Source organism: Sesamum indicum, linkage group LG3 (genome assembly GCF_026168435.1).
Source record: "Sesamum indicum cultivar Baizhima isolate 11 linkage group LG3, ASM2616843v1, whole genome shotgun sequence".
Taxonomy (NCBI): Eukaryota; Viridiplantae; Streptophyta; class Magnoliopsida; order Lamiales; family Pedaliaceae; genus Sesamum; species Sesamum indicum.
In genome coordinates this window covers 2349284-2376298 of record NC_142659.1, presented here as the reverse complement: position 1 = coordinate 2376298, position 27015 = coordinate 2349284, and the positions used below count along the sequence as shown (strand labels likewise).

General features: G+C 30.8%; 2 protein-coding genes across 2 annotated transcripts; both read left to right on the top strand.

The window, feature by feature from the left end:
• The first annotated feature begins 8575 nt into the window (after positions 1 to 8575).
• LOC105157038 (NAP1-related protein 2) lies at positions 8576 to 16979 on the top strand. The gene is made up of 10 exons (XM_011073335.3): positions 8576 to 8872; positions 12474 to 12596; positions 12707 to 12757; positions 13181 to 13252; positions 13358 to 13471; positions 13560 to 13621; positions 15438 to 15498; positions 15603 to 15659; positions 15765 to 15812; positions 16561 to 16979. The coding sequence occupies exons 1-10, from the start codon at positions 8741 to 8743 to the stop codon at positions 16627 to 16629; spliced, it is 789 nt and encodes a 262-aa protein (XP_011071637.1). The 5' UTR covers positions 8576 to 8740; the 3' UTR covers positions 16630 to 16979.
• A 3854-nt stretch (positions 16980 to 20833) lies between these two features.
• On the top strand, positions 20834 to 24762 carry LOC105157087 (flavonol synthase/flavanone 3-hydroxylase). The gene is made up of 3 exons (XM_011073381.3): positions 20834 to 21225; positions 23977 to 24298; positions 24412 to 24762. The coding sequence occupies exons 1-3, from the start codon at positions 20873 to 20875 to the stop codon at positions 24679 to 24681; spliced, it is 945 nt and encodes a 314-aa protein (XP_011071683.1). The 5' UTR covers positions 20834 to 20872; the 3' UTR covers positions 24682 to 24762.
• The last annotated feature ends 2253 nt before the right edge of the window (positions 24763 to 27015 follow it).

Below are 27015 nucleotides of genomic sequence, written 5' to 3'. Positions count from 1 at the left end.
AATGGCCCTACATATATACAGGGCACTGTTATAGAAAATTCTTTTTGCGGATGAAGTTTGTCGAATTGAATCAATTATAAAGTAAATTTATTATACTTGTTATGTAATTAATTATTTTTTTTAAACTGTACATTGATCAAACGATAATTTTACTACACTTACCACATAATTGGTTCAAGTTCCACCGAGTCGAGTTCGAACTAGAATCTGTTCATTTATATCGGTGCTTTTCTTTTAGTTACTCCGAAAGCAACTGCTTCAACTTCAACCACTCGAATTTTTAATATTTCTCTTTATTCTCATCAAATGAATGACATCGTTTCTGGAAAATCTATCTATTCTTAGATATTAGAAAATATCATTACTATTACTTAAACAAATATGAAACATATGTTTGTATATTCATCCATATGTCAAAAACAAGTACGAAACATATGTTTGTATATTCATCCATATGTCAAATCGGATTGGAATCAGGATACCTATAAACTACTGCACAAATGGACTTGATATATATATATATAAGAAAAAAGTATTATTTTAGTCCGCTAAATATGCCTAATTTTAATTTTAGTTCGATAACTATGTCCATTTTCGTTTAGGTCCAGTAACTTACGAAATTGCTTACTTTTAGTCATCTGGCAGATTTTCGGACAATTTTACCCCTATACAACTTTTGAAATGCAGTTTTAGTCCATATGCACTCATAGGGGTAAAATTATCCAAAAATCTGCCAGATGACTAAAAGTAAGCAATTTCGTAAGTTACTGGACCTAAACAAAAATAGACATAATTATCAAACTAAATTAAAATTAGACATACTTAATGAACTAAAATAATACTTTTCCCTATATATAATTCAAATCGTACATGAGACTTTCATCTGTAGACTCCATCACAAATGTTTGTTACGATTGTGTTACTGTCGCAAAACTTTGCTATCCGCCTCCAAAAGCAATAATATGGACGGAGAAGGAAGGTTGGAGTTTGCGATAGGCATTTTACGATGGTCCATCTTTTTTTATTAATAATAGGCTACTGTATAGTTGAATTTTTTGACGAATAACTATAGCAAATTGAGGGATATATTACGTATTGCGACAGATTTTGCAACTTGTCCATCGTAAAATTGGACGATAGGTTGTCATTATTTCATTATAGGTTTGGCCGTTGCAATATTTCGGAACGAACTTTAAAAAAAAAAGCATAAATGAAATATACAAATTGTCCAAAATCATGGAGAAAAAGAAATAAAAAAGAAGAATTTAAGAAAACCTTAATCAACAATTATGATCAATATGGTCAAATGCGAGATTATATATTACGTGCGATAAAAGTACTGAAAATGTGGTTGATTCGGATTCTAATTTAGAAAAAATGAAAAATTATAAAACAAAAAAAGTTAATGAAATATATAATTAATTAAATTTGAGGAAGATCAAATATTTGGCTGAACATTTTGTGAATTTAATTTATGGCAGCCAGGCATGCAGCCATAGCTTTCCTTAGGTAAAAACTTGAGCAAGTTAGTTAGCATCATTGAATTCCTCAACTGTATTGACAAGCACAAATCTTAATTTCTTACCTCATGTTCCGGTAACAGTTGCTCTCCTTTAGGATGTTAGATCTGAGTGATCAGGAATATATATAATAAATAGATTTGTTTATTAATTTTATATATTTATTTAGTTTATTTGAGGTGTTAATTACTTTACCTGCATTGATATATACTACTCCAGAAATAAGAAAGTGTTTGGGTGAGGGCTTACATGCATTTTTGACCCGTAAATTAGGTTATTTGATATTTTTTTTCTTTAATTTTTTAGGGTTGTTTTTTAGTTTATATTTTTTTAATTTTTGTGATTTTAGTTCTTTATGTTGCTGGAGTTTACGTCCGGCGAGAAGGGTGAACTCCGGCAATACAAAAGGACAGGACATGCAAAAATTAAAAGGATGAAAAACTAAAATGCTACCCAAACTCTTTAGGATAGTCTTTTGATCTTGCATTTTTTAATTTTTGCAATTTTAATTTTTTTTTTCTTTTTTGCCAAAGTTTACCTCCACAGCGAGAAGGGTGAACTCTAGTGAAAAAAAAAATACTAAAATTATGAAAAATTGAAAAGATGTAGGATCAAAATGCTAATTTAAAGAGTATTTGAAAGTATTTGATAAATTTTTTAGGCAAGGAGATTAGATGTTAGGAATTTATAAATCCCTTTATAAAAAAAAATTTCACAATTTATTTAAAATTTTAACAAACTTCTTAAATTTGGACGGCATATAATCTTATTTGATTCAAGCATTTAAGAACTTATTTTAAAAATAAAATTTGACAACTTATATTTAAAAATATCTTATAAGATGCCACGGACATATAAATTTAGCAAATTGCACCGATTTAAATGGAGGAAAATATATTTTAGTGTTAATTATAATTTGTCATTCGTACTATGATTGTTTTCACACTTTGGCATCTAATTTTTTTTGTGTCAACTTGCCATCTCAACTTTACTAAATTTTGCACTTTGTCATTTATAACTATTTTTCCATCAAGTATTTTGTCAAAAAAAAAAACACATGTAGTGCACATGTGACATTTAAAGGTTATATGATGTGATATTTTTTACATATGGACAACATGTGATGTTTTTCCGACAGAAAAATTAACAAAAAAACTTCAAATATAGCAAAGTGCAAATTTCTTACATATAATTGAGATACTAAGTTGACCAAAAAAAAAAAAGTTTAGATGCAAAATGTAAAAACGAGTATAGTTCAAACGAAAAAAATATAATATACTCTATATTTTATGCAATGTGGGATAACGAAATCCAAAAACTTTATGAATAATGTTATGCCGGAATAAAATTGTGAATATAAGAAAAAGAAAAATACAGGATAGGTTACAAAATGTGGTTAATTAGTATATACCAAAATCTTTTATTTTTAATTACGACATTTTTAATCATAACAAAATTGATATTTCATCTAGTTTGTTAATACGATAAACATTTCATCTATCTCCAATAAGGGTGGCAACGGGGAATGTTTGAGTGGACTCAAGACCCGACTCGCCAACTCTTGGAATGACCTGGGACTCATCCCGTTCCGTCCTGGTTAATCTTAGACCCTACCTCGCCCTGCCCCGATACAAAATCCACCGGGCGATTCTAACCTAGTAGATCTTATTTTTCTTATTTTTATTTATTTTATAAATATATATAAAAGAAAATTTACAAGACATCAATGAGAAATAAAATTGTTTATGGCTAACTCAAATATTCAAGTCCAAAAAATAAATTTTTAAGTATAAATGAAATTATTCATACAAAAATAATTCAAACAATTTATAGTAATTATACATGACTAACAACGTCTTCATCTTTGTCATCGTTAAGTATTATGGGACAACTTTTCAAATTCATCAGTTGTTGAACAAATACCTAATAAAATAAATAAAATGATATAATATTTTATTAGTGTTTATTCTATCAAAATAAAGTAAAATGATATATGTATTTATATTAAATAATTATACCAGGGCGGGTCTCGAACGGGTCCGTAAGGACCCCGGACGCACCCTGAACCCAACCAAATCCTAATTCTTAGGCCCACTGCCCGTGCTTCTTTTAATTTTTTTGGACCAGAAAGCACCCCATTAAGAACGAGTCGGGGACAAATTCTGTTGGATTCGAGTCCAATTGTCGCTCCTAATTTTCAAGCAAAAATCGTCTTAATAGATTAAAAACCTGAATTAATTAAAACTCCCAGAACAACACAAAAATTGAAGGATATATATATATATATATATATATATTACAATTAATCCATCGAAAAATTATATATAAGTAATGCATTAATTAAATTTATTCGAGCGAATTAATAATTGCATAATTCAAAAAGTGAATACGTGATGGTAATGTACAATTATGGAGAGAGTGATAGGTGATGGAAATATATTATTATTATTATTATTATTATTATAGGTATATAAAATGTTGAAGGTACAAAAATTAAAGTTGCAACTTGCAAGTATTAATTGAGGGGATGAGGTCCCGGAAAGGGGAATGTTTCTAAAGGGGGACACTGTAGGTTGGATATCAGTATCATACATATACCAAGAATCAATTTAATATTGGACCACTTGTGATTATTTAATTAATTCAATCCACCAAATTGAAACTGTGTCTTTAATCAAATATTGGAGTTGTTGGATTTAATTTAACTTCAGAAATAAGATGAAATAATAAAGTTGACACATAGAGTATATAGAACATGCTTTTCTTTTTCAATATCCCTACTTCTTTTCTCCACTTTTGATTATTTAGATATTTTTTATTTTTCATCAATTGTTTAAATTATTTCCTTTGATTGAATTTGTCCGCGATATAAATATTATTTTATTTCTCTATAATTTTTTAAATTATTTAAGATTAACAATTGATGCACAGTCGATGTGTGTGCGCCATACAATATAGCGAAAGTAATTAAAAAGTATTAAACAATGCTGCCGCTTAATGAAGTGATAAATTAAATTAATTTTAAATGAAATATAAATTCAAATTATGTATAACTAATTATACTTGCATACACAAGAAAATAAGAATATTTTTCTAAAAATATAGGGTTGGAAAATGTGTATACATAATAGAGTGTTTGAAAATATGGATTTTAATTTGATGGGCCAAATGTTTTGTGTAATTCTTAAAAAACAAAAAGACACTTTTAACCCTATAACTTATATGGAGTGTTATTTTGGTCTTGCACGAAATAACTATAATTTAATTCTGTAACTTTAAAATTTTAACAACTCCAATCTAATGTGTATAGTCCAAACCAAAAGTCCATCAGCTCATGATGATGGCAGCTCATTGGAAGATTACCAAACTCGACCTAAGAGGAAAGCCCTGTAGAAGGTTTGCCAGATTACAGGCCTGCATTCCAAATCTAGCCCAAGAGAATGAGGGTTTCCCTAAGGCTCAAGACTCCTTGACCTAGAAGGACTCCCTGCAAAGTAGAAGTCCTCACGTATAAGGAGTCATCTTCTAAGAAAAAATGTGTTGATTAAGTCGATGATAAAATAGAATCGTGCCTTATCCGTAAGTATCTTGCCCTTTTTCTAAAAAATGTAGGTAACGTACAGAGTCCCTATGAAGGCCCCCCCTCCCCCCCTATAAATACAGGCAGCATCCCCAACGGAGACACCTTCAAGATTCTGGAAATTGCTTAGCTATTCTTGTTGTAGCTCTTATCTCGCACTCTGATCATATTTCTTTCACAAAATTCTTATTTTGTATCTCAATTTCTCATTACTATTTATTCCTAAATTTGAAACTAACTTAAGCGTCAGAGTGCTAATCGAGCCATCAAAATTCATATCAGACCATTAGATATGATAAACCTTACAAAAGAATACATTTGGTAAAATTTTAAACTTGTTGGATATACGGATGTTGAAATATCGTACTCGAAACATAAGAGTAATCATTCAAAACGGTATATCGTTGAATCAGACTATGTGATTTTAAATCTACCATTTGATATGATCTAATGGACACAGTCTTCTGTATATATAAATTTCGTATGAATCGGGTGCCTGAATTTTAAAATATCATAATTATTGATTAAAATTTTTAATCTCATTATAATAAAATAATAATTAAAATTGTTCAACCATCATCATCATCATCATTATTATGATTATAATTGTTATTATTATTATAATTTTTAGATTAATTCATAGGAATTACTAAATTTGACATAAATTTATAAATAATAAAAAATCATAAGTGAGTTACTTGTCAAGTTAAAAAATGTATAACGTAATATAAATATATATTAAAATATAACATAAAGTTTATATATATATCATAATTATAAAAAATATTATAATTTACTAAGTTGTTGATTAAATGTATAAATAAAAGTACCATAATTTATTATTATCCAAAATAAAATGTATCACATTGATTAATAATTATAATATATGATTAATTTTGATTATAAAATTGATCAAATATTAAATATAAAATTAAATATATAAAAAATTCAAAAATAAAAATATTATATAAAAAAATAAAAAAATATATACACCAGCTCGCGAGCTGGCTGGTGAACAGTTATGATTGAGCTCCAGCTCGAGCTCCCTAGATCCAAACACCCTCTAAATTCATGAAGACATTATTTAACATGCCAATTTATCAATCCAAGTAGTTCACTTTTTAACTTATTATTTCTTCTAAAAAAATGAACTCACAAATACATATCTATATATATCACTTCTTCCCTAATTTTTGTTTTAAATGGCGTATAATTTTTTGTATAGTGAGTAAGTACTTCTTGTTTATACAAAAAAATTTTACTAATAAACGGATAGGTTCCGCCAAACTCCCGCTTAGGCAATGTGGCTTTCGTTAAAACAAAACTGTATGTGTTTGCGTATCAATCAAAGTGTCTCCCCTTTGAAAGATTTATGGTGGCCTCAAAGGCCCAAGGTCAAATATTTGAGTTGGACTATATAAATAGTCCAAGTTCTTTTTTATTTTTAATAGTGACTATTTTTATTTGGGATAATTACATCGTTTTTTTTTAAATTTTGATGTAACTATAGATAAATTTTTTGTACTTTAAAAATTACACTTAATACTCTTAATATTTATTTTCGTCTAATAAATAAGTTCATTTGTTAGTTGAATTTCAACGAATTAAAAAATTGAATCTAAATTCATATTTAAGACTGACTTAGTTTTTATTTATTACATGTCAAAGAAATATTTTTGATCAAATTAAATTTGTACATCTTCACACGTTAATTCATGTGAGGAGGTACAATTTCACCATTGCAAGGGTAGTTTAGTTAGAAAATATTTATTTTACCTGCAATATTTCAGTAGTATGTCAATCGAGAGTAAGTATGGATTTTCATTCATTCTTTTTTACTAATATCAGCAAATTTCATAAATCTTTACAAATAGAGAAATCTATTTATTGAACGAAAATAAATGTCAAGGGTACTAAATATACTTTCCAAAATCATAAGAAATCACATATATTTAATTAAACAAAACCTCATGAGAGGATGCCTTTTTTACTTTTTGCCATATTTGAAACTTTTATATGGATAATTACACTCCCTCCCTTGAAATTTGGTATATTTACACGTAAACTTCATGTAGTTTAAAAAAGTACATCTAGTACTCCTAATGTTTGCTTCCGTCTAACAAATAAGTCTCTTCCTTAGTCAAAATTCATTAAATTTGCTGACAATAACAAAAAAATTGAACAAAAATTGATATTTAACATCGATTGACTTATTACTAATTTATTATAGTACTATTGGGATGTCCCAAAATTTGAGTTGGTTCACACACTACTTTTTGTGTCTCTACTCGTCTTGATCAAAGTCAAACAATACCAGTGCAATTGTGGGACGGACGATCACTTTTAATTTGGACTTAGATCTTTTTTGGTGGAATCAACGTTCAATGTTTCGTCAAAGTTGACTTGTGCTTTGATAATGCTAATTCATAGATTTTGTACCACAATCATGAATGCACGTTAAAATTTGATGATTTCTACGAAGAGTGTCTTGACTCTTCATCCCTAGAACGCCATAGAGCTCCTTGAGTTGCACTAGAGAGAACCTTGAAATTTCTTGAGTGCTCTCTTGCATATATCTTCAAGTTTAGCTTCTTGTTTATTGACTTGCTTCTTCACTTGTGTGTCTTGAACTGCCCGAGAATACCCTATTTATAGCTGTAGGTGGAAAATTCTTGCCATAATTATTTGATGACGTGGTGAAATTTCATTGGGATTTAATCATAAGATGGGATTTAGAATTACCAAATTATTGGTATTTGCTTCATTTGTTTGCAGACAATATTTAAATTATTTTAAATACAATAATACCCTAGGACACAAGAGAACATAAAAAGCCACAAAGATAACGACAAAAAACCGCACACACTTGAAAAGAAAAAGAGGGAGAACAACAATAGAAGGACCGAGAACTCCAAAAAAAACTTTATTAGGATGTCAGAAACTCTAAGTCAAGCCAAATAGAGTTATTGTTTACTCTTATGGAAATTCATCAGTAGAAAACAAAAAGATCAAAAAAATGATGAGAATGCCAGTAAAAGAGTTGGGGGTGGGTGCTTGGGTGGTTTGAGTTTGAGTTGATTGGAAATCTAATACGAGGGGAAAAAAACATTACATAATTTATTAAATAAATAAGTAAATAATTGTTTTCAACATTTGCATTTCTTTATTTCAACAATTTTTTTTTATCTAAAAACAAGAATAATAAATATTTATTTCAATTTTTTTAATTAATTTTAATATTTGTTTATTATTTTATATATATTTTATTAAATAATAAATATTTTATTTTAAATAGTATTATATATGCTGCAAAGAGCTAGTAATTTTGAACAAATGAAAGGATGATTTATGTAATTTCATAATATTTAGGAATGTCAATGAAATTATCTTTTTAAAATTATTTTTAACGTTACCCCTTTACTTTCTATATTTGCACGGCCGCCCCCCAAACCCTAAAAGACTCTGTTCTCTTATAGTTGAAAAGCATCGAGGCCAACACACTTCCAAAAACACTCTCTAATTATTGTTGTGGGAGAACAGCTGAGGGTTTATCTAGGGTTTAAGCAAAGCACCCAAAAGGTAATTGAAACCCCAAAAAAGGTTCCAATTGTTCCTCTAAATTTCTAGGGTTTGAAGAGAAATGGGAGCAGACAAAGGAAAGAAGCAGAAATCAGGAGAAGTGAAGGAAGAAAACAATGGGGCAGAGCCCATTGATGGAGAGCTCGTTCTTTCCATTGAAAAGCTTCAGGAAATTCAAGACGAGCTTGAAAAAGTAATCCTACGTTATTTTATTTTCCTGAACTTGCAATTTGTTGTGGTATTCGAAATCCAGTGCCCCTGTCCGAGAGTAGAGAACTTTTCCTTAGAGAGTTGTATCTTTATGGTTTTGTTTGCTTGGAGCTTCTATTTAGGGCCTAGAATTTGTCTCGTGTCTCGTTTTTGTAACTTTTTCCATTTTCTATGTTGAACAAGTCAGGAGGAAATGTGTTGAATTCAAGCTTTATGCACATGAGTCATCGGGTGAATTTCGAAGTAGTGACTGAATTTCTGAATCTGCGTTCTCTCTGTATGTGTTTTATACAGATATGTGCATCTTATTTGCATGTCTTCAATTTTGGAATTTTTGTTAAGATGTTTGATGTTTTGGTAAGTTAGAACCACAAAATAAATATGCAGGAATGTAATCTTTTGTATATTTAGATGGTAAGATGAATTGTTTTTTCCAAGTTGCTAGTGGTAGAAAATTTCCATGTGCTTTACATTGTAATTTAAGTTTCTGATTTTGGATCTCATATCCGTTGTGATATCTGGCTTCTGGTTTTTCAACCAGTTTGGCAAATTTTTTCTAGGATAGATTTTAAGAGAACTGATTTTTCTTATTTCTTTAGAAGAAGTTGAGCGCTTGCTATTTAATATTTTGTTCTTAATGGTTTTTAATTGCATGTGTAAGACCCAAATTTGTCTGGTGCACAATACATCTTTGCCATGATCAACAACAACGCCGAGCCTCTGGCTTGGATAAGAAAAATAATTTTGCAGAGCCATCACTGCAACAGTGTTTGTCTGATATCAAATGTTGAAACTTTTGATATCTTACAAATAGTGGCAGAAGGGAAAAAAAAATTAGGCTTTGCTAGTGGACCCCTGTAGGGAAGAGAACATAATTCATGTTTTGGCTGTTGGATCCCCTTCTCTGACATTTGAAATGATACACACTGGATTTTCTTTCTTGCTGTCATTGTTTCAATGTTTATGCCTTGACACTCTTGAAAGATGAAAGGTCATCTAACATGTTTGTTTATAACTCGGGATGCAGCACTTTGTCTGCTAGAACCTCGATTTACGTTAGATAGTTAAGGAATATGAGTAGTTCCTTGCCATAGGTTTGAAATAATTAGAAAGAAGGGGAAAGGAAGCATGCAGCAAATGTGACCATCTGGAATAGCCCTCACGCTTCACCTATGATATCATAATAATGAAGGAAGAGATCTTTCACCTTCAAATTAGTTTCTATAATCCCAATTAGATATCTTTGAGAGATTTAAAGCATGAATTTTTATCATGCCAAATTGCTTTTGAATTACTGTACTATGGTGAAGGACCAAGAATTTTCTTTGTTTCTTGGATACAGATGGTTGTGGATTGGGTTGTTAACTACTATCTGAAATGAATCCACCGACAATGAAATGAATTTTCGGAACTAAGTGCTTATATTCAATTACTCCCCTGGGAAATTATTGATATATCAAGTTTTTGTTTAAAAGTTAGTCTAAGTCCAAATAGAAAATTCATTATAATATTGATGGCAATTGGACTGGTTAAGCATTTCTATTTATTAGTGATGCTTTCCCCAGTTCCCTGTAAAATGAAAGAATTTGGCACTTGAGTGCGTGCGTAAGCTTGCCAATGATTTTACTGTGCTTATGTGGCAGATAGAGTTGAGATATATCCAGATGGCATACAGTGTTAACTGTGTTATACCGGAAGTGGCTTTTGGGCTGACCAAACAGTATAAATTTGCATTAATCGCTGAAAGACTTGATGGTGTTCTCTATGCTCATTGCTAAAGTCCCTTGCATTTAGGTGTATTCATTAATACTGCACCATTCCAATTCGAAATTTTGGCAAATCAATAATTCGGTATGCCAAAATGATATGTGGAATACCGAGTTGAATTAATTGGTTCGGGTAATAACTGAACTTTTTTCTATATTGTGTTGGTATTTCAGTAAACCAACTTTTTTGTTAAAAAATAAAGGAATAGGTAAATGGTTAAATACTAAAAATCATATTCATATGTTTTTATGTTTTAATATTGATAAGTAAAATAACAAATTGGTGTAGAAGTAATGAATAGATACAAGAGTGTATTTATATTTGGAATTTGGAATGGTTCGGCAAATTGGAACTAAAAATCAAATTGAATTTTTTGGTTTGGTTTGTTCAATTTACCGAACTGTGGGAACCCCCTCCACTTCTTGCATTCTATGTATCTACTACTTGTAGTTGGAATAGATCTATGTTCTTCGTTTGGGATTCACTTATAAGCTTTTATGCAGATAATTCTTCTACTTAAGATGTGGTAATCAAAATATGGTCTTGATTAACTAAAATAACCCAATCCCTGTGGTGCAGCTTTTGGATGCACTGGCATACCTTTTGTGCAACTTCCTAATGGACGAATGCCGTAAAATAGAGTTCTAGCATGGTAAAAGAATTTGGGGTTTGCGATGACATTTGGGTTGACTCATGTTTATACAAGAGTATCTTGTAACTCGAGATCCGCAATATCCGATCATAGTTATGAAAAGAAGAGTTATCATGTCTTATGTGTGCATTAATATGATTACTTGGTCCTTATCTATTAAGTCCAAATCCACCTAAATTTTAGTTTACTGATTCACGACTTCAACATTTACATATCACATAATTTGAGTTTACCATGTAGTTATTAAGATATTCTTATGACATTAGTTCTAGAACATATCTTTTTATGCGTCCAATATCCAAGATGTTTGAGTCTTATATCCTGAATCTAAACTTGCTTTATTTGACTGCCTTGTGTATGCTAGCTTTTACTAGGGTCTTGTTGAGAAAAGGAAAGTTGTTTGTTTGTTTTACAGAGATGGTAACATCTTTGTTAATGTCCTTAATGGTATTAGTGTTACCTGCTACACAGATTGATGGTTTGAGACTTTGTTGCTTTCCTTTTTCCTCCTGTTTTCATCCTATTTTTGTATTTAAGAATGTAGAGTGCATCACTAACGCTATGGTATAGTTCTCGTCACTTTGACTCTTGTGGACCCTATTAAAAACTTCCTGGCAAATAGTCAGTGGCCAAAGAATTGAGAAGTCTATTATATTTTCATAGGATCACCATTATGAATACATAAAAGTTCTACATTAGTTCTTTCATATCACTTTGCCTCTCCTTTTTGTTTCTTCTTTCCAGTTCTATGCAAACCCAACATGCTTATGAGTGTAGGGTGGTGGCTGATGAGTGGGTCCCTAATATCATCATTGTACATTTTCCTGAGACAATCTACTCTGCGTGGATTAGAAACCAGTCTTTATTATCTTGAAACATTCACGATTAGTCTCTGGAAGCAATCCGAAAGTCATTAAGTATGCATTTTGCTGTGATGTCCTGCTGTTTTCTGGTGCATTCTGAACAGATGATGTTCGTATTGGTGGAAACTGTTACTATGAAATCCTAGATTAGTGAACTAGTTCATCTGTTTTGTTCTAGAAGGATTGAATGGCCAAGGTGGTATCCCATTTCTCTTTCATTATTCATTTGTTGTAATCATATGCATAACTAAAATGCAGTTGATGGTAGTGTAACATGCTATTTCTGTTTCCCCTGCTTTCAGATCAATGAGGAAGCAAGTGAAAAAGTCTTGGAAGTGGAACAAAAGTTCAATGAGATACGCAAGCCTGTCTATAATAAGCGAAATGATGTCATTAAATCCATTCCTGATTTCTGGCTGACTGCGGTTAGTGATTATCATAACTGGTTCTCTAAGAAAAAGGCATCGTCAGTACTTTGAGGCCTTGTCACTGCTTGGAATACTGCCCTTTGTTGACATGTTATCCCTTGTTGCAGTTTATGAGTCATCCGGCCCTCAGTGAACTTTTGACTGAAGAAGACCAAAAGGTTCTATGATTTTCCCTTCACTTTCTCCAAGAATAAGAAAGTATAATGCGACCTATGTCCACATTGGAATGCTCCTGTTAACTTCTTGGACTCCATGAATAATCTTCCATTTTCTGCACTGGCAATGTTTTTTACGAAAACCATCTCACTTGAAGTAATAATGTGAGAACACTGACTCTTAGGTTAAAAATGTAAATTATCCAAGACATTTACTTTTTCGATGCGAATATAATTCTGTGCCAATTCAAATATGGACATTTATTTCTGGACAGAGGGAGTAATAGTTTCAGTATGTTCTTCCTTCACAGTCTTCAGTGTATTTACTCCAATGCATAAGATTCTTCAAAGCATTAGTTTACTGTGCAATACAAATGTTTGATATGTTCCTAAAGGGGTTCTGTTGCTACCTTTTTCTGGTGTTAGATTTTCAAGTATCTAAGTGATCTTGAAGTAGAAGATTTCGAAGATGTGAAATCTGGTTACTCCATCACATTTGTGAGTCTTCTCCCCCCCAGGATATCTTACTGCAGAAAATGCCAATTTTACATTTCAGTCTGTAAATTGTTCAGTTTTTGATATTATCTTCTGTATTCCGCTCAGAAATTCAACCCCAATCCGTACTTTGAAGATACTAACCTCACAAAGACCTTCACTTTCCTTGAGGAAGGAATAACAAAAATCACTGCAACATCAATAAAATGGAAAGAAGGCATGGTAAGCTTTATAGGGCTTGGTAGTTTGCCAAAGTTAGGTTCATGTATGCTGTGTTTAAAATTTAATTGTGCATGTCTGGCTTGTGAAGGGCATTGCTAATGGTGTTGCCGAAGAAAAGAAAGGAAACAAGCGATCTCATGCTGAGGAAAGGTGGGTTCCCTCCCGGATCTTTTATTGTAAATAAGCACTACTTTCCCAATCAGTTCAGTAGTTATATGCATGCCTAAAATCTCTGTGATGGTGTGACCACAGTTGGTCAGCTACAACTCTCTTATGCATTCCAATTATATGAACATTATAAATTACTATAATCATAGCAAATTGTAGACTTGTAAAAGCACAACTGTTTGTTTGTCCTTAAACTGGGTAGGGTGTATCATTAAGATAATAAACCAGTAAGCTGGTAGAAAAATGAGAAAAATCGACAGAAAGCAGCAAACTGATTACTCAAAAGATGATGTATGATAAAAAAAAATAGATTAGTTGATTTTCTAGAAATGCAGACATTTGAAGCTCAAGATTGAATAGGTTGTGTCGTATTGTATCTTGCTACCCGAAAGTTTCTCTGGACTTGTGTCAATGTCTAAACATATCAGATGCTATGTTACCATGTTGTCGCACAGCATCCATATTGCAAATGAATGTGATATTTAGTTTGACTTCCTCGGTTCACATTTTACTTTGTAGCATCATTGGTAAATTTAGGTGATACCTATCCAAGAATACACCCAAGTAGCCTCTTTGTTTGGACATCTTCAATGACATTTCTTTGAGCTGGAGCTTCACATTTTCCTGCTATTGCTGTCATTTTGATTTTATTAGCTGTCTAATATGCTTAAAAAGATTGTATATTTCTATTCAAGTTCAATTATTGCTGTTGGGTCAAGGTGAAGAAAATTGAATATAGGAAGTCAAAACCAGTTTTCCTATTGATACCCTTTCTAGCAGGATAAGTACTAATTTGGAAACTTGTACTTGTGATTGACTATCATAGAAAGAAATTATGTATATGAGTTAACAATTATAAGATGCGGGGATTTATATAAGGTTTTTCCGTTGTATTCTTCTTCAATGCGAAACAAAGGGAAATGTTTTTCTTAATGCTTTTGATGCCAAAATCCGCGTCATTACTTCTGTTTCAGTTTATGGATTCTGCTTTCTTTGTGTCCTTGACAATACCTTTAGTGACAAATAGACACTGCTAATGCGTCCCCATGTCTTCTCTTATTGTTAGAATTACTGTCGCACAATTTAGTGTGCTTAGACATGAACCTCAGCTCAAACAGCAGAGTGGTGTGACTTCTGTTCGAAGCACTGGGCCAGCAACAATATGGTTGCAAAAATGTGTGAGATTAATTTCAGACTTTTTGAACTTTTTTAGTCCTACACTCCTGTATAACAGAAGTAAACATGTCTTCAGATTATTATTCAATAAAACGGTTGGATGTATAATTAATAAGTTGAATACATGACTAAATTTTAAAAATAAACAATGCTGATGTTGCTCAAATATGAGCTATTTTAGTGCTTGTTGAAACTCTGGAAATTTCTGTTAGACTCTGAGATGTTTTAAGACTTAATGGAGTCTCTGGAGTTAAGATGGATTTGGCTTAAAAAGTTTGCCTTGATCTGCCAAATGCCTATATGTTGCATTTAACAACTAAGCTATGCTTGGTTTTAGGAAATAGGTGCAGTTGTAGTATCTTTTATTGTGTTTGTGTTGTCCAGTGACATGTAATGCGTTGCAGTCACTACCTTAGAATTTTTCAATGGTGCTTTACTCCCTCGGTTTTGCTAATTAGCATGTTAAGGAGATAATGGTATGCATGCTTTTCAGTGGCTAACTGTACTCCCATGCGGTCTTTCACTTGGGTAGTTGTCAATTACATATGGAAGTCGTGAAGTATTTTGTATCTCAGATATCTGTTGTATCACTGATTTCTTATTTTTATTCTATGAAATGCAGCTTCTTTACCTGGTTTAATGACTCCGAGCATAAAGGTGATATGTACGAGATTCATGACGAGGTAATTTTTGCTTCAAGCAAATTGTATGAGTTTGAGTTTTATTTTAACCAAATGATGCTTTTAAGAAAAATATATATATTCTTGACTTGCTTTTTGGGTACCAGGTGGCTGATATCATCAAGGATGATTTGTGGCCAAACCCTCTTACATATTTTAACAATGTACAGTTTGCTCCCTGACTTTCTTTTTTTCTCTTTTTTTCTACATTTTAATGAAAGTCCAATGCCCGTTTATTATTTACTTTTTTGTTTTAAATCCTGCTGTAGGAGGCTGATGAAGAGGATCTTGAAGTGGATGATGACGACGACGATGAGGTAAGTGGAGATTTAATTCCCTCCTGTTTTTGCAGATATTATAGATGGATTATGAAGCTGTAGTACTTTTGCAGATAGTATCTTGAAACTTAGACTCTGTTTATTAAACTGTGTATGATTATTGCTTGCGTATCAATTTCCTGTAATATTAGGCTTCCATTTACTCATCTTTTGGAAATCTAAACTATTGAAGCATTTTTTTTTTAAACTATTGAAGCATCTTTTTTCTTTCCTCTTTTTTTTTTTTTTGTTTTTTCCTTTTTGTCTTTTTTCCATGAAAAGCTTTCGACTGTATCGTGGCTCATATAAGTTACTATGTTCCTTTTCAGAATTGAAATTCCTTTTCTGGTGATTCTATAGATCTTATCTAAATGGAACTATTATTACTGCTTTTGATGAGTTGTAAAAACATGTGATTCAATCTGTTGGTAAAAGTTTGCCGTGTCAATCTTGGGGGCAGGTAATGGCACCATTCAGGTCAAAGTCTACTTAGTAATAGTAGTCGACTTTTAGTCTTTTTCTTAGCAACTAGGAAATTAGTGGTGATCCAACTAGAAACGGGAGAATAGATCAATGAAGACTCAAGAATGTGCCTGTGCTCTGCTGCTCATCTTACCACCAGTGCAGTGAAATGAGAAGTCGTAGCAACGCATATCGGACTAAAAATGCTACTTATCAGAATAAAATGTATCAGTGGCAACACCTTAGTAGACGTAATGCTAAAATATGATGGATAATGTTTCTGCAGGAAAAGGGCAGTGATGGCTCGGAAGATGATGATGATGAACAAGATGACGAGGATGAAGATGAAGACTGAGACGCTGTTTTCTACAGTTTAGTATCATGGGTTTTCACTTCTTCAACAGTGGTGTCTGTAAACAGGATTGACTACAACTTTCTAGAGTAAAGAAAGGTAGAAGAAGATTCTCAACTTTGTTTAAGTTAATCTCGTCCCTCAGCTTTTTCAGACTGGTCAGCCGTCGCCCCAATCAAGGTCTTACATTAGTTTCTTGTTCCTCATGGGGTTGCCCTGTGATGGAAGATTTCAGTTAATGTAGCAATGAGCACAGGTGGGAGTATAGGTAGGTTTTGTTTGGTGTAAAGCTGCTGCTGGTGCGTACTATATATGAAGGATATATATGCATGGTATTGAGAATGTTTTAGTCATTACCAGCTACATAGGGCTTGCTCGCCATTAACAAGGATAATTGGCACATCACACCTCAAAAATTAGCATGATTTGCATATTGCACCCTCAAATTCTAAAAAATTGGCATTTGTGAGCCATTTGTTTTTTGGCAAGAATTGCATGGTGTTTGGCTGAGTTTATAATTTTGATATTTGAGAGTTTATTAGCTGTTAAAAAGGGTTTGATATTTTTTTAGAAAAAAAGAGATCTTTTAAATTTTAAAAATAAGATATCTGGAGTTTTCTTATTTTATTGGAATAATTATAATCCCTTTAGGTTCGGTGTAATTATACGTAATTTCTCTGTAGTGTGGGAAAGTACATTTAAAATCTTTGAAGAAGTTTGCTTTAGTCTGGTAATAAGCCTATCTGTTAGTTAAAATTTATTGAGTTTGTTAATACTAATAAAAAATTTGAATGAAAATTAATATTTATATTTGATTGATTACTGATTTATTACAGGTTAAATAATTTTTTTTGAAGTAAGCTACTGTAATGGTGGAAATATATCACATGTAAAAATGTATGTGGTTAATATGGTCATAAAAAGATTATTTGAACTATAATAAGTTAATTAGGAACAATATAGATGTTTTCTTTTTTAATTTTTCTTTATTAATATCAATAAATTCGACGAGTTTTGATTAATTGTGTGATTTATTGCCAGATAGGAGTAAACCTCAAGTGTACTAGACATAAATTTCAAACTACACGAGAATCTATGTATGATTATACAAAACCTCATAAGAATAGTTTAATTATCTCTATTTTATTTTATTCCAATATTTTACAATTTTATTTTTATATTAAGATCTGACATCTTATAAATTTTAAAAATATCTTATAGAATTGACAAGAAATTGTATAGAAGTTTAGTCCTTATCTTGTTAATTTTTTTTGGTTGGTAGTAGAGGTGCGCACGATGCGATTTCAATTTTTTTTTTCATAGCTATTTTCAAAATGCATTGCTCTTAGTGGTTTTATAAAATAATATTTTAAATTATCACTTTTAAAATCAAAATCAATCGTGTGGTTTCGTGCGGTTTCAGGCTGTTTGTAGCAAGTAAAATTTGGATTATGGAATATTAAATATATTGTCAAGAAAGCAAACGAAAATTAAAAACATCCTTGATCAATTTTCAATAATTACTAGTAGGTAATTAATACTTTAGACCATGTAATTGAAAATTTGTAGGCACCAGGCATAAAAAATTACAAATAGATATTAAAATGTAACATAAAATTTATGTGTCCTATTAAATAATTATTTTTTAAAAATATTAAAATTTATTAAGTTGTTGATTAATTTTATTGTAAATGTATACATAAAAATACATAATTTATTATTATCTAGAATAAAATGTATAATATTGATTAATAAGTATAATATATGGTCAAGTTTAAGTATAAAATTGATAAACGAGAAGAGGAAAAAAAATAAGAGAGAAGACGGTGGGTGAGAGACAAAAGAGAGAAGAGGAAAAGGGGATAAAAAAAAAGTAAAGGATGAAAAATGAATGAAAAATTTAAAAAAAATCAACAAATGGACTTAAGAATTAAACACATTTTGTTGTATAAAGTCCAAATTTGAATTTTACAAAATTGGGCTTTGTAATATGGATCTTTGATAATATATGAATTTTAGGTTTATATAATTTGAATGTAAAATTCTAATAAAAAATTATTTATTTTATCAAATTATTATATCTATAATTTAAAAAATGAATTATATATTTAACGGCGTGGTTCGATTTTTGACGATTTTTTTAAATTCTCAATTAAAATCAAACTAATAGTACGATTTGATTTTACTCTAAATTTAAAATTATAATTTTAAAATAAATTATGAAAAATGTTTTGATTTGATTCGATTAGGACTTTTTTGGACGATTTGAGTATTTCTTAATAATTGTCAAGGTAGCCAAATGACTCTCTGGTGATTTGAATAAAATAAAAATTTCAAGATTACTATAATAATTGTCAATTATTTTTTCTACATTTCAATTAAAAATATTTTTCTTTTTTTTATAAAAAACATTAATTTGATATTAATTAATTTTCAAAATATTTAAACTATATTAGGAACATATAAACATATATATATATATATATGTATATATGGGATGCAAAAAGGATATTTTTATCCCAATAATTAAATCAAGGGAATACATTAATTTAGGGGGTGTGAATGAGACTTGGAGTATAGTCCAAGAATTAATTTATTATGTTCTTACCCATTTATTTCAAAATCTAATAATTCAAATTTATCTATTAAAAAAAAATCCCGACAAAAACAAAAGACCTAAGAAATAATATTTTATTTTACATTATTTGATTGAATTCAATCAATTTGGATTTTGGACCCCATCCCAACCTAATATAATTTGTCACCTACTGCAATCAAACATAATTTGTCACCTACTGCATATATTTATAGTTTCAAAATTAGCAACCCCAAAAATGGTATCTCAATTACAAACCCTTTCCCATACCAACATGGTATCTCAATTACCACAAGAAGACACACAGACTCTCTCTCTCTCTCTCTTTTCTCTCTCTCCAATAAATGTGCTTATCTTATAATTCAGGATAATTACATTTTCCTCCCTGAAGTTAAGCGTAATTATGTGTAAACTCTATGTGATTTGAAAAATTACGTCTAGTATCCCTGATATTTACTTACGTCTAACAAATAAGTCTATTCATTAGACGAAATTCATCGAATTTGCTGATATTAACAAATGAATTAAAAAAAATTTACATGTACCCCAATTGACTTATTACTGACTTATAGTAGGTTAAACAAGTTATTTTATGACCAAATTACCCTCATATATTTTCACGCGATAATCCATTTGGGAAGATATATCTTTATCGCTATAAGGGTACGCAGTTTAGTTTGAAAAAAATTATTTGACCTATAATAAGTCAATAATAAGTCAATTTAGGGTAAATATCAATTTTTATTCAGTCTTTTTTTTTTTGTTGCTAATATCAGGAAATCTAATGAATTTTGAGTAACGAATGGGCTTATTTGTTAGATGTAAGCAAACCTCAACGGTATTGAGTGTAATTTTTCAAACTACATTGAGTTTACGTATAATTAGATCAAACACCATGGAAGGAAAGAGTAAGTAACTCGTTACTACTGAATGGTTGTAAATACTCGATTTCTTCTAATCATATTAAAGATGAGATAGTTAGATCCTACCAACAAATATAACTCTAAGATTTTGAACCATATATACTTATAAGTAAGAATCTGTATTGGGATCCAACTCGCTTATCACTGAACCTATAATTTGGTAAATCAAGTTCGGGAGCGAAACGAAAGAATTAAATCCCATACCAACTAATTTTAAATTTTGATTCATATATACTTGTGAGCAAGAATAATAAGTATGTGTTTTAGGATTGAACTCGCTTACCACAGGAAAATTACACTTTTAATCTTGTACAGCAGGGGGTTAAATACTTTTAGTCCTCTACTTTACGGGTGTTCCAAAATATTTCCAAAATTAGGACGACTTGATATATTTAGTCTTATACTTTACGAAATTTTCAAAATGATTTCAAAATAAAAAAAAATTACACTTTTAGTCCCAAAAATCTCGTAAAATAGAAAACTAAATATGTCGAGTTTTCTCAATCTTTACCATTTTAAAAATTCCGTAAAGTAAATGACCAAATATGTCTTATCTTTTTCGACCATTTCATATAAAGGACTAAAAACGTTGATCTCCTATTCTATGGATTAAAATTATATTTTTTCCCGCTTAACACTCAATGAACTTGGCAAATTAAGTACCCAACTCCTACACTATATAAACAAGAATCCCATAACAATGCAATAAAAATCCAAAAACCCTAATATGGCTATTCCCACAGTTGATCTCTCACCTTTCTTCACTGACGGTGGTGATGACGAGGATGAGAAGGCGGCTGCAGTAGAGATTATCAAGCAGGCTTGCTCCGACCACGGCTTCTTCCAAGTTGTAAACCATAACGTACCCCTTGATCTCATGAGCCGAGCGATGCAGCTTTCCAAGACGTTCTTCGCATTTCCAGCTGAGGAGAAGCTCAAGTACAGTCCAGGGGCAGCTGCGCCTCTTCCAGCCGGCTACAGCAAGCAGCCAGACCGTTCGCCTGATAAGAACGAGTACCTCTTGATGTTTCAACCACAATCCGGCTTCAATGTTTTGCCCAGCGATCCTCCTCATTTCAGGTATGTATCCAAACGGGTTTGGATAGATCTGAATGTTGCTATTCTTTGTTGTTTAAAAAATTACAAATACTTTTTAAATAAAAAATAATTAAGGATAAATGCAATCGAGGTCTGTTCATTAATTAAAATTCACTAAATTTATTGATATTAACAAAAATATTGAATGAGAATTGATATTTATCTCAACTGATTTATTATTGAATTTATTGAAGGTCAAATAATTTTATTTTGATTAATTTTAGGGTAAATTGCATAACCCCCTCTATAATATACGTACAACAAAATACCCCATCTCCATTATAAACTAACTGAGAGTGAGCCAGACGTGCTGTTTGTGAGAATTATTGATGTTTTTTTTGCTGCTGTTGAGGTCTTTTTTTTAATTGGGTAAATATATCTTTTGCTCTTTCTCTTTGATATTTTAGTATGCACATGGTTTAAAATAACAAATGGCAGTATAAATTAATATACTAAAGTTTATTTTTCAAATAATAATTTCATATGAATATAAATAAAAATCACTTATAATATTATATATTATTAATTAAATTAAATTATTATTTAGTTTAAACATTTTTAAATACTTATTTTATAAAATATACTAATTAAATATCAAAACACTGGAAGATTATATAAAAATTTTAAGTTATATCAAAAACTGTATTGAAATTAATAATATATATTTAAACTAAAAATTTAATATTATTAAAGTTTGTTAAAATTAAATATTCTTATACTTGAATTTTTTAAAAAAATATTTTTTATTAACTTCTCCTTCGTCGGCGCCTCGTCACTGATGGAAAAGAAGATTGGGCAATAGAAGTCGCCCTTAAACGGGTGTCGCGCCCATAACCTTGGGGTTAGGGGCAACATCGCCTTGGATTTGGGCGATGGGCCGACGCGAGGTCGCTTCCTTTGTGCGCAGGCAATGGCGATGTCACCCAAAATAGTCTGGGTGACGGCGGTCTGGACTGCGACGGCTTCGCTGTCGTTCCCCGCTTATATATATATATATATATATAAATAATATGAAGTATAGATAGTGTATGTATCATGTATGTTCTGTGTATATATAATTATACATAAATAAAAAATATATTTTTAAATTATTTAAAACTTGGACTGTTCATTTTTTAATAAATGAAGATCAATGGTATTATAAGAGAAGTATAACAAGCAATTCAACACAAATTTTAACACCATTGAACTTGCCTAACGAAATGGAAGAGTATGCAATATTTTAAAACACATAGGGCTTTTTTGCCTATTTTTGTTAACATAGGGGAGTTTTTAGCTAATGTTAAAAATACTAGGGAAATTTTATGCAATTTATCCCTAACTTTATAGCAGGGCCATACATGCTCCTCACCGTTAATTAAACCTAACAACAATAAAATTTTTCATCAAAAGACCGTTATGCACTTATCAATTATATATTTTTTTTATATTCATGACCGTTGAATTTTTCTTAATTGCATAACAACCTTACGGTTTAATCAATGCATCTCAACCATTAGATCTAAATTATTAAAGGTTAAGATTTAATCAATTTTAATGTGTATTGTATCTATAATTATAAAATATAAAATATTATTTATAAAAAAAAAAAATAATAAATTAGTCCAACCCCCGACTACCAGGCCCCCCTCCCTCTCCCCTTTCTCCCGCCGCTCACCCACCCAACGCCACCAAGTCCCCTCCCCTATCTCTTCTCCACCGTCGCCCACCCGACCCCTCCTCGCGCGGCAGTGAAGAAATAGGTCAAGAAATCCATAGAGTTACAAGCAGTAGTATGAAGGAGAATATCTCTCATTTCATAGATTGGAAGAAGATTCAAATCTTTACAACAGTGAAGATTATACCTTTTTATATGCATTAATGTATGAAGATATATAAGCATAATTTTGTTATAAAAAGATTTGTTTGATTTGCAATATATCGTAATAAGTCCATCAAAGGTAAATATAAATTTTTATCCAACTTTTTCTTAATATCAAAAATCTGGTGAATTTTGACTAATGAACGAATTTATAAGACGGAAGCAAAATTCAAGAGGTTTACATATAATTACACCAAACCATAAGAGGTCTCTGTGTAAGTATACCATACTCAGGGGAAGGGAGTGTAATTATCTAAAATATTTATGTAGCCCATGAACAGTGAAGTAGAAATTACTACTATACCCTTGATTTTTTTTCTTTTAAAGAAAGCAATATTTGAAAAAATATAAAAAAAAATTATGTGTATGTAAAGTAAATAATTCATCGAGTATGCATGTTAGTCCATATTAATATTTTAGAAGATAACAAAAGACATAAAATTATAATTCATAATTCGAAAGGAGTATTTTGAGTAGTTTACTATAAAAATTGAATGAAAACCTAATGGAGGCGAACGAAACTCGTTGGACGTTACGGATGAGAGGAAGGGAGGTATTTATAATTTTCAGAACAACAAAACTTTATTTGTAATTATGTCAAGTTTTATAGAGTGACTATAGATTATCTTTTAAAAATGTATTCAGTAAATTACAACAACTAATATTGAATGTTTATAATTAATCAACAATTCCTATTAAAAGAAACAAATAATATTAAAGTAAAGCAACAACCTTTGTATCCATGACGCCTTACAATTTGTTATATAGAACCTAAATTTTATATGTCAAAAGATGGACGGAATTCAATGTTTTTGGGTTGATCAACTTCACTTTGTTTCTTAACATCATGGAATGCTATATAATGTACATAGGGACGTGTTAGAAGAGATGTTCAACCATTTAAGACAGACGGGTGAAGTTATAGAGAAAATCGTGAACGATTGCTTGGGGCTGCCTCCGGGTTTCTTGAAACAGTACAATCAAGACAGAAGCTGGGATTTCATGGCTGCCCTGCGCTACTTTCCGGCGACTGAAACAGAAAACATCGGCATAACTGAGCATGAAGATGGAAATTGCATTACATTGGTAGTCCAGGACGAAGTTGGAGGGCTTGAGGTTAAAAATGACCAAAATTGGATACCCGTTGTGCCTTGCCCTGGCACGATAGTTGTCAACTTAGGCGACGTTATTCAGGTCCGTCGTCTGATCAGTATCAAAATGATCATTTTACCCTTACTTACTCTTGTCTGGATCCCGAATATCCAGACTGTCAGTTTCCTTAACTTTCGCAGTATTTGGCGTTGTAGGTATTGAGCAACAAGAAATTCAAGAGTGCTACTCATAGAGTTGTGAGGAGTAGAGAAAGAAGCCGTCACTCTTTCGCCTTTTTCTACACCGTGGAGGGCGATAAGTGGGTCGAGCCGTTGCCTGAGTTCACACGGGGGACCGGGGAGGCGGCCAAGTACAGGGGATTCATGTACAAGGATTACCAGGCATTGAGGATGAGGAACAAGACTCATCCACCTTCCAGGCCTGAAGATGCCATCACCATTGCTCATTATGCTATCTCTACTTGATTCATCATCAAACTTTGTATTCAATTGAACTGTCATTTGACTAAAATATATTTTGAAAATAGATTGATATTTTACAAGCAACCAATATATATACTATTATAATATTTAATACCGAATACAATAATATTTTTAAATTTAATTAATAATTTTAAAACAAATAAAAAAATAAATTATACGTGCTACTGTTAAAAATAGACCAAACACCTATATTTGTAAGACTCGACCTAACTGGTTAATTGAATTGATTAATTTTGAGCTATCATTATTTAATTAATTCAAAATTAATTGAATTAAGACTTGAATTTGATTTAAAATTAACTCAAACTCAAAGCCCATTCAAAAGAATGGTTGGGCCATAAAAGGAGGGAGGTATCCAAATTTTAGGCTCTTGGGGACCTCAAATTAAAAAATTAAAAAATTCGAATCTCGGTTAAATGTTGATGAAAATGAGTAATTGTGGGCTTGTTGGAATCGTTTGGACGAGAGGATTCAAGAAGTGATGGTCTGAGGCCGTGATTCGTCCTAACGGAGGAGAAAACGACCACAAACAATTTCAGCAGAAACGTTGACGGCGGAAATATTTCAAATTTTCAAATCTCAACAAATACTTGATGAAATTGAGCAAGACTGGTCTCATTTGAATTATCTGGACGAGAGGATTCAAACGGAAGTGGTCTCAATTCGTGATCACTATTAATATCATACTAGCACCTGAGTAATTATAAATGACTTAATAAAGATTCAAGTTTTATCATTAATATCACTTTAGTATCCAATCGATGTCTGTTATTTATTTTTATATGTAATTGCCATTTTATTCTTCGATTATAAATAATAAATAATAAATATACCAAAAAACTTGAACAAACTTTTCAATATATTTTGTCTTTATTTGACCATGACTTTCATATTTTACATATGAGTGATATGTTAATAAATAATATTTCATCAATTTATTATTTTCTACACATTTTATTCATTATTATTACATCTATTTTTTGAAAATGTCTTATTCAAGTATTTCATCTAATGCCTAAAAAACTATACGTAACAATAGTGCTCACCACACCCTATATATAGGAAGTAAAAAAAGTACAAAAAAAAATGACTAGCTTTTCCATTTATAAATGGCTATTTTTATCCAATGATAATAATTCCCGAATAATATTTTATTCCAATTACACCATTTTCCTTTATAGTATAAAATATTAGATAAGAATATTAAATAAGTAGTAAAAATAAAAATTTACGTAAATATTTTGTTGATATTAGTATTTTTCGACAAAATACTAACGAAAAAGCATTAGACGTAAATGAAAAAATTTCAAAAAGGGTGTAAATATAATTTTTAAAATTTTTCTAAAAAAAAATATAATTCTATTAGAGGATATTTAAGTGTAATTAACTCAAAAAATTAAAAAAAAAAAAAAAAAAGCTCGTTTGGTATCAAACCAAACTCACACTAAACAAACAAGGGAAACTTTAAAAAAAATAAAAAATAAAAAAATAAAAAAGCAAAACTTAAGAAACAAAGTTGGAGAGTGATGAACTGTCATCTTCAGAGGCAGAGGAGCAAAGGCTGTGGTCTCAAAAGCAGCAGCAATGCCAACAGGCAACAGCTCTACTCACCCTTCACATGCCAACACCAAATTTAAATATAATAACCATAATTACATTTGTATCCCTCATTTATTATCTATTTACAAAACTTACACATATTAATTATATATACCATTCATGATAATAAAAAGTAAGAGTAGTTTGTTTTGTGATGTTGATGCTTCCAGAGGGTATGTGAAACTTTTTCAAAAATTTTCATAATGTCTGGATTCATTTTCTGAATGTTTTGTTATGTTTTATGGAGACGGAGAGAAATAAAGATAAATAAGTATGTTATGTTCAGATTTATTTTTAAAGATAATTTAAAATAGTTTGAAATAAGTGCTTGTATATTTGATGTTGTGTTTTGGGAGCCGATAGTCAATGTTTTATTGTCAAATCATGTTTCTTATATATATATATATATATATATATGTATGTATGTGTGTGTGCGTGTGTGTGTATGTTGAGTGTTGTATGTTTAATATTGTATTTTAAAAGACAAACGATACTGGTCATTGTCGAATCATGTCTATTTTATATATAGTTTTATAAATATGTGTGTGTGTGTGTGTGTGTGTATGTATGCAATGAGAGAAAAATATCAAGATATGCATAGTGTTTGGTTTCATTTTTGGCCCATCTCGATGGTAAATGTTTGTCTTAATTTATTTTGAAAGTTTAGGTAGTGTTTTGAAATGTTTTAAAACAGTGCCTCATTTGCTTTTGGGCAAA